Raw genomic sequence first — 12,568 nt, forward strand, 5'->3', positions numbered from 1 at the left:
GGCTGGATTCGAACCCGCCACCTTAGGTGTATGTGGCTGGCGCCTTAGCCACTTGAGCCACAGGTGCCAAGCCTACAGATTGTTTTTATATTTAGTTCAAATCAGTCTATCTTGAGTTTTGGGATGGTGATATATATTTTTTACATAATTGTAGTAGTTTATGCAGTATCTACTGGGTTAGAATTTTAGCTCTGCCACCTACTACCTTTGTTACCTTGAGCAAACTAATTAATTTCTGTGTCCTTATTATCTCATTTGTGAGATGAGAGCAATAATATCTCAGCATTGTTGCAAGGATTAGTTAAACCAGGAGAGGGCTTAGAAGAGTTATCAGGCACTAGTATTTAATGTTTGCTTCTATTGTGGTTTTCTTGGACATACTCAGTAATTTGTGTTTAGAATCCAAATATGCTGAATTAAGAGTATAGGACAAAATTTGTAAGGTTCTTCCGTGTTATGCTGATTCTTTCACTGTTCAGAAACGACATGCCTTTTGAAATCAAGGCTGTAGTCCCTAAGTCCACTGCTGATGTCCAGCTTAGCTCATTGAATTAGTTGGAGAGAGCTGTCATAACAAAATACCACAGATGGCTTAAATAATAGACATTTATTTTCTCATGTTCTGAGGGCTGGAAGTCCAAGATCAAGGTACTGGTGGAGTTGGTTTCCTCTGAGGCCTCTCTCCTTGGCCTTGCAGATGGCCCCCTCTTGCTGTCTCTTTACCTGGTCATTCCTTTCTGCACACACACCCCTGGAGTCTGTGTATGTATGTCCTAATCTCTTTTATAAAGACATCAATCAGATTGGATTAGGGGATGCCCCAATGGCCTCATTTACTATAATAACTGGCTTAATGGCCCTGTCTCCAAGTTCAGTCACATTTTGAAGTACTAAGGATTAAGACTTCAACAGACATTTTGGGGAAACAATTCAGTCTATAACAACTGTATTTATTTTATCTTATTTTTTGTTTATTTTTTGAGACAGAGTCTTAAGCCGTTGACCTGGGTAGCATACCATGGTGTCATAGCTCACAGCAGCCTCCAACTTGGGCTCAAGCAATACTCTTGCCTCAGTGTTTTTTTTTTTCTATTTTTAGTAGAGATGGGGGGGCTGTCTCAATTTTGCTTGGGCTGGTCTTGAATTTGTGAGCTTAAGCTATCCACCCATCTCAGCCTCCTAGAGTGCTAGGATTACAGGCATGAGTCACTGTGCCTGGCCAACTGTATTAATTTTAAAGATTACCTCTGCAAAAAGAGCAATATTCTGGCCAGGGGGATCTTCTCAGTTGATATGGGCCTACTTGGTTGCTCTTGTGTGCATGAAGACAATGGAGGTGTTTTAAATAGCTTCACATCTTGTCTCTACTTGTGCTGCTATTTTAGACTTTGCATTAGGAGGTCTGGCACTTCTTCCACTCTTGGCTCTGCACACTTTTTCCTGGAAGGTGTGGACTGCATGCACAACCTTGGTGCAGGGAACCAGCCTCTGCCATTGTGCACGCAGACACCTGCAGACACATTGTGGCCCAGGTACAGAAATCAATCCCTTATGCAAAACAACAGGTGGGAATTGCCCATGTACAGAGAGTACTGTTACTTCTGTTAGGAAAGAATGACTTCTTAAAACACTTTAATTTTTAAGTCATAGAAGAAATTTTAAGAAAAGGATTAATATTAAGCCTTCATTTTTTTCTGAGAACTGAATAGTTTAAAAAACCCATGTAGCATTGTGGGCATACCCTTCTATTAGTTTTAAAAATGGGCCTTGTAGATAAACTTTAACAAGGAAATGTCTTTGTGAATGACCTAATTTGTTGTTCAGCAAACATTTATTGAATGTCAACTTGTACCAGGCATTATGCTAAGTGTTGGACACTCAGAATATTAAATAACACATGGTTCTGCTCCTTGGGGTTTACCATGGGAGACATGCTTGTCCCCAGATAATATCATTTTAATGCAGAAAGTGCTTTATGGGATAATGAAAACCTAGGAAAGAGGCCTAGGTGAAGCTCTAGTGAGGGTTTGGAATGTGGTAGGTCATTTCCCGGGAAGTAATATGGATGAATAGTGCTGGCCAGATAATGAGGGGAAAGGGTGTACCACATAGCTGAAATAGCATGCGCAAGGGCAGAGATTGTGAAACAGCCTCGTCTTTGCTGGGAATTTTAAGTAGCTTTGTATTGCTAGAGGGTAATTTGCAACAGTAGAGTGGGTGATGAAGATGATAAGCTTATCTTGGGGTCATATTGTGCTGGAACTTTCTTAGCTTGCTGCAAAATTTGGATTTTATCAGATAAGTGATGAGGAATCATCATAAAAGCTTGAGGCAAGTGTCACATTTGCATTTTTAGGAAGGCTGTATAGGGTGGTGCTGGTAGCTCAGTCGGCAGGGCGCAGATCACATGCACTGAGAGTGGTGGGTTTGAACCCAGCCCTGGCCAAATAGCTGGGCATTGTGGCGGGCGCCTATAGTCCCAGCTACTTGGGAGGCTGTGGTAAGAGAATTGCTTAAGCCCAAGAGTTAGAGGTTGCTGTAAGCTGTGATTTCATGCTCTACCCAGGGCGACATAGTGAGACTTGGTCTCAAAAATAAAAAAAAAAAAGGTAAAAACAAAGTTACTCACCTCAGAAGGCTGTCATAGGGATTAAATGATAGTACCTGTAATGTGCTGACAACAGTTCTTGGCATATATTATTAAGTGCACAATAAATGTTAGCTTTTTGTCTGGCAGTGGGATGGAGAATGGATTTTCTGAACGTGGTCCCCAAACCTGAGCAGGCCTAAAAGGTGTTGATGACAACTTTGCAATGGAAGAAATAAAATTTTCTTTATTTTAGCTAACCGTGTGTATCAGTAGGATATTGTGTGTGTGCATACAAGATGGCAAATATAGGCCTAAAGCTAAGTGCAAAAGTGGGACTGATGTGGCTAGAGAGAATACAACATGGATGAGGAGAATGAGTTGACTGTCCCAATGTAGATGGGATTCAGTGAAAGAAAGTTCCTAGTTCTCCTGGTCCACGCATGAAAAGTTCAAGGAGCCAGTCCTTCTAAGGCAGTTACAATGATAGGAGAGAGATGGTAGGCTGGAGTTTAAACACTTTTTACTTTTATTTATTTGTTTATTTTTTGAGACAGTCTTACTTTGTTGCCCTTAGCAGAGTACTATGGTGTCTTAGCTCACAGCTACCTGAAACTCTTGGCCTCAAGCAATTCTCTTTCCTCAATCTCCCAAGATGCTGGGACTACAGGTACCCACCACAATGCTTGGCTATTTTTAGAGACGGAGTTTTGCTTTTGCTCAGGCTGGTCTTGAACCTGTGAGCTCAGGCAATCCACCCACCTCAGCCTCCCAGAGTGCTAGGATTACAGTCATGAGCCACCACGCCTTGCTTTATTTTTATTTATTTATTTATTTTATTAGAGGTAGGGTCTTGCTCTTGCTCAGGCTGGTCTCAAACTCCTAAGCTCAAGCAGTCCACCTACCTTGGCCTCCCAGAGTATGCTAGAATAAAGAACTTTAAAGTTAGAAGTGTTGGAGGAATAATCGTCAAATTCATACCTTGTGGCATGCGTGTCTGTCTTTACTTTAAGGACTAGTTTTTAGTTTAATAGATGCTGCTCTCTGTTTGGGTGGTGGTTCAGGTTGTGTTGTTGGGAAGCTGACTCTGAGATGTCAGTTATCGTGCAAGATGTTTATGAGGGAGTGTGCTTGGTTTCCACACCCATGGAGAGGAGAAGGAAACAAAATTGAGCAGAGGGAGAGGTGGAGTTGCCTGGTAGTGCCAGGGAGGCCTCAGTCTACCCTGGGGAAAGTGGCCCTTCAGTATTGTCCTAGACGGGGAGCTGGGTGATGGAGCTGGCGCTTTTTACCCCACCCCCACCTCACTGATCAAGATTAGGTGCTCCTGCCCTTGTACCTGGTGGGAGATACCCCATAGGGTAAGGTAGTTTCTGGGAATTTTGAAAGAGGGCTGAGAGTTGAGGGCCTTCTGTCAGCACTCCCAGAAGCTGGGGTAGTTAAGTTCTTCACTTCTGAAGAGAGATCTGGTTTGAGCATTCCAGGGCCTATCACAGGTAGCAAATTATAAAATTTAAGAATACTATTTTCTTTCTCTCTCTCTCTCTCTTTTTTTTTAGTTACACCTGCTGCAATAGGAAAATTTAAGAATGGGGGGATGGAACCCCCAAATTCCCATAATCAAAGCAGAAAAGGCTGGCCTGAGCAAAAGTCAAGGCATTTCATTATCAGCACTCTTAGAGCTGAGTAAGAGATGTCCATATCCTCAGGAAGAGTTTTCAATAAAAGCTATTTGATTTAATTCCATATCTGTTGCTATACTTGAGTATAAATTTGACATTAAAAGTATAATGGGCTTGGCGCCTATAGCTCAACCGGCTAAGTTGCCAGCCACGTACACCTAAGGTGGCGGGTTCGAATCCCCAGCCCGGACCCGCCAAAACAATAATGACGGCTGCAACCAAAAAATAGCCGGGCGTTGTGGTGGGCATCTGTGGTCCCAGCTACTTGGGAGGCGGAGGCAGGAGACTCGCTTGAGCCCAGGAGTTGGAGGTTGCTGTGAGCTGTAATGCCACGGCACTCTACCCAGGGGGACAGCTTGAGGCTCTGTCTCAAAAAAAAAAAAAAAAAAAGTATAATGACAGGGGCGGTGCCTGTGGCTCAAAGGAGTAGGGCGCTGGCCCCATATGCCGGAAGTGGTGGGTTCAAACCCAGCCTGGGCCGTAAACTACAAAAAAAAGGTATAATGACAGGGTGGCACCTGTGGCTCACTGAGTAGGGCGCCGGCCCCTTATACCAAGGTTGGCAGGTTTGAACCAGCCCCTGCCAAACTGCAACAAAAAATAGCCAGGTGTTGTGGTGGGTGCCTGTATTTCCAGCTACTTAGGAGGCTGAGGCAAGAGAATCACCTAAGCCCAAGAGCTGGAGGTTGCTGTGAACTGTGACGCTACAGCACTCTACCGAGGGTGACAAAGTGAGACACTGTCTCTAAAAAAAAAAAAAAAAAAAAAATCACAACGAAACAAAAACAAACAAAAAACAAACAGAAAAAATAAAAGTGTAATGACAGATATAAAACAATGTTATTAGAAATATTTTTTAGATGAAAAGGATCAGACTTTAAAAAGAATGACATTTGATTGCATAGTTTGTGTTCGTTAAACTAATAGCTTTGCTGAGAAACAGCTTGGTTTACAATATAGAAGGGTATAATAAGAGGGAAAAAGGGATAGAGAGTCACCTGTATGCTAATCAAGCTCTGCCATTTTCGTCCTATGAAACCTTGGTTTGGTCAGTCAACCTTTTAGGCACCTAATGTCTTAGTGTATACAATGGGAGAGAATACTTATGTGGCTTACAGCACAGTGTTGTTATATTAGATTGAAATAAATGTACTCTTTAAACATGAATGGCAAAAGAAAAAAGAACCTAAAGGACCTTATAGAGCATCTAGTTTAAACCTCTCATATTTCAGATGAGGAGGGAGAGTCTGAAAGATCAAAGAACTGTTCAATTATGTGAGTAATTAAATAAAGGGAAAATCAGCTCAGCACCTGTAACTCAGTGGCTAGGGCACCAGTCACATACACCAGAGGTGGCGGGTTCAAACCTGGCCCCAGCATCACACTGACAATGACAGCTACAACTAAAAAATAGCTGGGCCTTGTGGAAGGCACCTGTAGTCCCAGCTATTGGGGAGGCTGAGGCAAGAGAATTTGCTTAAGCCCAATAGTTTGAGGTTGCTGTGAGCTATGACGCTACAGCACTCTACTGAGGGTGACAAAGTGAGGCTATGTCTCAAATAAATAAATAAAAATAGAAAAACTGGGGCAAGAGGATCACTTGAGCCCAAGAGTTAGAGGTTGCCATGAGCTATGATGCCATGGCACTCTACCCAGGGTGACAACTTGAGACTCTGTCTCAAAAAAAAATTTTTTTTAATAAAGTAAATAAAGGGAAAATTGAGTTTAACAGATGTGCTTGCATTGCACAAATCTTTATGCATTTATCTGAAAAGACAGGGCCCTGACTTGAAGCTATAACTACAAGCGTACTTATTGCATTTGAGCTTTGAAAACATGGATGAGAAAAATTGTGTAAGTGCAGTTTTGTAGCTGCATTGTGTGATCCCAGAATCATCCATAGTTTGGCATGTCTGGGCCTCTCTTGTGAACCCTGATGTGCCTCCCTCCATATTATTATCCTCTTACTGCTCCTCAATTCCTCCACTTTCACCACAGCCCACCTTTTCTTTCTCCATTTGGCAAGCAGAAGATTCTTTTTTTTGAGACAGAGCCTCAAGCTGTCCCTCTGGGTAGAGTACTGTGGCATCACAGCTCACAGCAACCTCCAACTCCTGGGCTCAAGTAAGTCTCCTGCCTCTGCCTCCCAAGTAGCTGGGACCACAGGCTCCTGCCACAGCGCCAGGCTATTTTTTGGTTGCAGCCATCGTTGTTTGGTGGGTCCGGGCTGGATTTGAACCCGCCACCTTAGGTATATGTGGCTGGCGCCTTCGCCACTTGAGCCACAGGTGCCGAGCCAAGCAGAAGATTCTGATGCGCTGACCTGAGCTCACTTGTAGTCCTTGCTTCATCTCAGAACAAGCTATGTGATCTTAGGCACGTTTCCTTACTTCTTGTAGCCTTACTCAGTTCCTCATGTATAATTTGGATAATAATATTTGTCCTGCGGATCTGTCATGCTTATTCCAAGGATCAAATGATGTAACATGTCATATAATGTATGTGAAAATGCTTTTAAGAGCACCCAGTGCTCTACAAATGTCCAGTATTGTTACTATCCTCGGTACACTTCCTCCCTCCGTTGCCTGCCTTGCCCGCAGCTTTCTGCTGGCTTCCCTCCAGGACTGCCTTGACAAGTGGCTTCAACTATTTGTTGAGAAGCTTTCTCTGACCCATGCAATGTCATTCTGGGAGCTACCCTTGAAATAGTAGGAAGCTAATTAGATTTTGGGGAGTCACAGAGGGGAAAAATTAGAAATGAGAAAACTTGCACTTGAAAGGTTCCATTGATAAAATATTGGACTGCAGTTGCAGCAAAAAGAATTTTAAGAAGATATTTGGGCTGGGAGCGGTGGCTCATGCCTGTAATCCCAGCAGTTGAGAGGGCAGGGAGGGTGGATTGCCTGAAGCTCATGAGTTTGAGACCAGCCTGAGCCAGAGCAAGACCCCATCTCTAAAAAAAAATATCCCGTGTTTGTGGCGGGTACCTGTAGTCCCAGCTAACTAGGGAGGCTGAGGGAAGAGAATTGCTTAAGCACAAGAGTTTGAGGTTGCGGTGAGCTGTGATGCCACAGCAGTATATCGAGGGGGACAAGGTGAGACTTGGTCTCGAAAAAAAAAAAAAAAGAAGAAGAAGATATTTAGGATGATGGTGAGAAGGTGGGAGGGTTGGGAGGCGCTTGAATCTCTTGAATCCCTTCACCTTTGGATCGGTGTGGAGGAGCCTCATCAGTTGGGTCTACTCTTCCCTCTCCACAGCATTTCTCTGTTCACTCCTGATGGGACCCATCTCTTTCCTCCTCAGGCTCCCTGGCATTGGGCAAGGGTGAAGTGTACACTTCTGAACCTGAAGTCAAAGTTCCTGAGAATAGTCGTGAGTTGGGCTGTGGAGGGTGGTCAGGGTGAGTGTGAGGGTGAGCAGTTCCCAGAACCCTGGGGGGCTGGAGAGCAATCAGCCCAGGTGTGTCCAGGGGCCTTTTCTGCTGCTCATTTTCATCTTGTCTGCAGGTGTCATGCTGTCCTGCTCCTACTCTGGCTTTTCCTCTCCCCGTGTGGAGTGGAAGTTTGTCCGAGGTGACACCAAAAGCCTCGTTTGCTACAACAACAAGATCACTGGTGAGTTGTTCTCCCTCCACCCTGATTGCCTGGATTCCAGGCGAGTGGCACACCATAGAGCTCGAGTGTCCACGGCCTTCCTGTCTCCCTTTCTGGGGGAGAAGAGGGTGCCTACACAGCTTGGATACCACCTTCATCAACTTTTAGCTCTCCAGTTCACTCTGTCCCTGCCCTTCTCCCTCTCTCCCGGCAGCTTCCTATGAGGACCGAGTTTCCTTCTCGCCGAATGGCATTACCTTTAGTTCTGTGACCCGGAAAGACACTGGGACATATACTTGTATGGTCTCTGAGGAAGGCGGCAACTATGGGGAGGTCAACATCAAGCTCATTGTGCTTGGTACGTGCCTCGTGGCTTGTAGGTAGGCCTGGGGTCAGTTGTTCCCCTCATCCTCTAGCTGGCTTTGCTAAGCTTTGGAGTTCATTGATGGTGAGAATGCCCATGGGTGGTGCCGTTCAGAGTCACGGTACCGCCAGAGAGGGCATGAGTCTCTGGTTAGGTGGCAACTGAGGGCATGAGAAGGGTGGAAGGCTCAGCTGATTGGAAGGGGGTGTCATCCTAGTCAGTTACTTAGACGGAAGCAGCCCCTGCCCTGTGTTCAGTGCCTTTTCTCCTCCTCCTCTGTAGTGGCTCCATCTAAGCCTACAATCCAAGTCCCCTCCTCTGCCACCATTGGGAGCCGGGCAGTGCTGACCTGCTCAGAACAAGACGGTTCTCCACCTTCTGAATACCACTGGTTCAAGAATGGGGTACAGATGCCTCCAGATCCCAAGACCAACCGTGCCTTCAGCAACTCTTCTTATGTCCTAGATCCCAAGTCAGGGGAGCTGGTATGAATGGGGTGAGGGTAAGATGGGGGGCACAGTTGCAGAACCCCTGAAGGTGGGGAGGGAGAACAAGCAACAAGGTGAAATTGTGGTTAGGGACAGGAGACAGAAGAGGTGGGCACTTGGCTTCTTTAAGCAGGAGCCAATTTGTTTTCTTCCCTTCAGGTTTTTGATCCTGTTTCAGCCTTTGATACTGCAGAATACACTTGCCAGGCACAGAACGAGGTTGGGATATCAGTGGTTTCAAATGCTGTGCGCATGGAAGCTGGTAAGTGAACACCAGGGCGTGAGCTCAGACTAGGGATGGGGATTGGGGTCTGCTTCTCTTCAGTACCATGAATGAGCGTCCATGTGCCTGATTTCCCATTTGTATCTCACAGTGGAGGTGAACGTGGGGGGTATTGTGGCAGCTGTCCTCATAACACTGATCCTGCTGGGAGCCCTGATTTTTGGCATCTGGTTTGCCTATAGCCGAGGCTACTTTGACAGTAAGTATCTGTCCTCAGGCTCTCCTTTGTATTGTCCCCATTTCAAGGTCTGTTCATGGGTGTCATCTCAGTATGGACTCTGTGCCCATGTGTATGTGTATGGGTCCATCCCGGGATGCACTCATTACCTGTTTGACCATGCCATGCTGTCTTCTGTCATGCTGACACTCACGATCCCATTTCTTCTCTTTCAGGAGCAAAGAAAGGGTGAGTGAGGTGCTGCCCTGGGGTTTTCCGAGGTTGAGAACATGGATGTCTGTGGTCTGAAGCTCAGTGGGCCCAGGGGAATGGGTTGAAAGCAGAGGCAGCCAGCCTGGAGGGAAGGCATACAGATTTCCACCTGTTCACTGTGGCCCCGTGCTTGTCCTGTCCCCCCCTCCCCCTCCCTGCTGAGTGCTCGGTGCTCCTGCACACCCTCAGTTCTGGCAAGGGGAGGTTAACAAGTCCCTGGGGACTGAACGTCTCCATCTTTTGGCTTGTCCACAGGACTTCAAGTAAAAAGGTGATTTATAGCCAGCCTAGTGCTCGAAGTGAAGTGAGTATGCCTGCCCTGGGGTGGGGAGGGCCTCTGGGCCTCTGCGGAGGGGTTTCTACCCTGTTTATGTGCTTTGGAGAGGGGGTAGGGTGGGGGGTGGTTATTAGCTAAAGACAGTGCAGAACTGACTGAATGTTTTATTTCCCCAGGGAGAATTCAAACAAACCTCATCATTCCTGGTGTGACCCTGGTCTGGCTCACCTGTCATCTGTACTTGCCTTACTCAGGTGCTACCAGCCCCCAGCCCCTGATGTCTGTAGATTCACAGGATGCCTTATTTGTCTTCTAGACTCACAGTGCCCCCGACTTCTGTCTTAGGATGTGTTTTTAATAACGTCAGCTATGTGCGCCTTCTTCCTTCATGCCTCCCCTCCTTGTCTTTCCACTGCTGAGTGGTTTGGGACTTAAAGTTTTCATTCTCCACCCCCATGAGGATTAGGCAGGAATCCTGGGTATGCTGTTGACTCTCCTTCCAGGTAGACAGTGAGAGTGGCGGGATTCCCAGGAATCTGCAGTCACTACCCACCTGGCATGTGGTGGCTTTTGCATAGGGATCTTGAGCCAAGTCCTATGCTCTTTGCTTTCACACTGAGGACTGGTGCCCCACTGACTGGGGACTGGACATGGCTGCATTGGTGGTTTGGTGATGACGTCGAGGCTCTTTCATCTCTGGAGTCCACTCTCTTCTCTCTGCCCAAGAGAAGCACCACTCGGATCCTCCTGACCTGTCTTCCTCCTGAACACAAGCAGATTGAGGCTGACTGTGTCTGTAGGAGAATGGGAGTCCTTGTTGTGGAGAACATAGAAAGCTTTCAGGGGACATGGAGCCAAAAAGATTTGAAGCCACAGATCTAAAGAAAGCTGGAGCTGTGGGAGCTAAAGTTGTCACCCTTCCCTGGGCTGAAACAACCAGACAGACCTTTTTGTGATGTGTCTGTAAGATTGTGGGGATGAGTGTAGTAGTCTTAACTTTTTGTTGTGCATGTGTGTGTGGTCTTAGCTGTATGCTGACATCAGATGTGTGCTGGAGTGTTGGAGGGCTTCTTAGCTCTTTGGTGAGATTGTGTTTCTGTATGTTAGTTGGATGTTGTTGCAAATAAAATCTTGGTTTGTCAAAGCTTCTTTTTGTGGGGAGTATGGGAAATGAGGTCTTTGAGGGTCCCGGGCCCCTTGTTTATATAATAGGAAAATGCCTCAAACCCTGTTTCCTGGCAACCTGGGACTAGTTTCCAGTGCCCTGTCCCCCTTCCTGCTTCTAATCTCAAGGCAGAGCTTCTGGACTGTAGGCCCTCACTTTAGAGCCCTCTTGTGGCCATGCCCTCCCATGCTGGAGGAGGGAATTGATACTGTGCTTGGGGGTAGGGGTGGGAGTCATACTTGGGCCTGTTCCCACCAAGTGAGAGGAGAAAGTGGCTGACTCCCTCTTCCCTCCCAACCAGGGGCATTGAGGGACTTCCCGAAGTCTATAGGAGCAGCTGCTCCAGAGCTGAGGCAGGGGGAATTTCTTAGGTCACTCATAGAGCTACTTTAGTAGTAGTTTAAAGTAGTAACTACTTCTCTGTTTTGTTGGGTGGGGTTTGGGAGAAGGCATTTTGAGACCCAGTCATTTGGTGGCCTGTGTGTGAGTGAGCAGGAATAGGCGGGACAGGCCTGGCTGTCATTGCTTTCCTCTTCCCTGTTTGGACCTTCCCTCTGCCCTTAAATTTCTGTTTTCCTATTTACCACAACCCCTTCCCCCCAAGCTATTAACTTAGCAAGAGGACAAATAAAGGGTCCTCTAGGATTGAATTTTCTTATTTCTTTCTATGGAGGATACTAAGTGCCACTTTGCCATATTTTGTCCCCTCATCTGGAAATCCCTAACAGAATTGAATTTTTTTTTCTATTAAGGATCCAAAAAGAAAAACAAAATACAAATCAAGCTGTCAGTTAAGGGTCACGCACCAATAAAAAGTAAAATTTCCAGAGGAAATAAATCCAACTAGATGATAAAAGTAGAGATTATGAAATGGTTCAGTAAAGATGAGAGTTTTAAAGTATGTTTCAGTTCTGTATCATGGTTGGGAGACAGGGTGGGAGGGATAGGAGAAAAGGCCACATGGGGAAGCAGAGGTGATTGATGTCTCTGAGTGATGAGTCAGTTCCTACCAGCCCTGGAATTTACCTCCAGATTACAGCAGCCCTTCAGCCCTTTTGAGTTGGAAAACACCTTGTATGCTTTCATTTTAGAATGTCAAAATTAATTTTTGTAATAAATGTTTATTTTTCACATTGAGTTTGTTTAAATCCTGAAGTTCTATTTTAAGAGAATTGGAACTCCCATAGTGACCTGGACGTTGAAAATTTCCCGGATTGGCTTGTTAACTAAGAGATGAGGGGTATCCTTCCAACACCCTGATGGCTGCAATGTTTTTCTTGGCTGGGGCTAGGTTTGAACCTGCCACCTCCAGCATACGGGGCCGGCACCCTACTCCTTGAGCCTCAGGTGCCACTCATGATGGTTACATTTTAATTTAGCTTTTTTCATTGTCCTGTGCTTGCAATGGGAATGACCTCGAAATTGATATTTTCTATGTTAAAAGGGAGTTTTGAGGGATTGGAGAAATGGGTCAATTCCATGGATATTGTTTCCCATGGGACGTGAGCCCAGCATGATCTGGGATAAAATGATTGAACGTTAAGGATGTATTTGTTCCTGTTTTTATTTGTTTGTTTTCTTTCAAAGTAAATAATGTGGGCTCAGCACCTGTGGCTTAAGTGGCTAAGGCACCAGCCACATATACCTAAGTGGCGGGTTCGAATCCAGCCTGGGCCCGCCAAACAACAATGACGGCTG

At 45.8% G+C, this 12,568-nt stretch overlaps 1 protein-coding gene across 1 annotated transcript in view; it reads left to right on the forward strand.

Moving 5' to 3' along the window:
• Positions 1–12,007, forward strand: part of F11R (F11 receptor) — a 23,135-nt gene extending 11,128 nt beyond the window's left edge. Inside the window, exons 2-10 of the mRNA XM_012802688.2 lie at positions 7,574–7,642; positions 7,777–7,884; positions 8,078–8,221; positions 8,510–8,712; positions 8,875–8,977; positions 9,090–9,197; positions 9,392–9,404; positions 9,684–9,732; positions 9,882–12,007. Coding sequence (XP_012658142.1) covers positions 7,574–7,642; positions 7,777–7,884; positions 8,078–8,221; positions 8,510–8,712; positions 8,875–8,977; positions 9,090–9,197; positions 9,392–9,404; positions 9,684–9,732; positions 9,882–9,917 — 833 coding nt within the window. The 3' untranslated portion in view covers positions 9,918–12,007. The remainder of the gene's footprint in view (positions 1–7,573; positions 7,643–7,776; positions 7,885–8,077; positions 8,222–8,509; positions 8,713–8,874; positions 8,978–9,089; positions 9,198–9,391; positions 9,405–9,683; positions 9,733–9,881) is intronic.
• The last annotated feature ends 561 nt before the right edge of the window (positions 12,008–12,568 follow it).

This window comes from Otolemur garnettii, unplaced genomic scaffold (assembly GCF_000181295.1).
Source record: "Otolemur garnettii isolate 467f Iridium unplaced genomic scaffold, OtoGar3 scaffold00016, whole genome shotgun sequence".
Taxonomy (NCBI): Eukaryota; Metazoa; Chordata; class Mammalia; order Primates; family Galagidae; genus Otolemur; species Otolemur garnettii.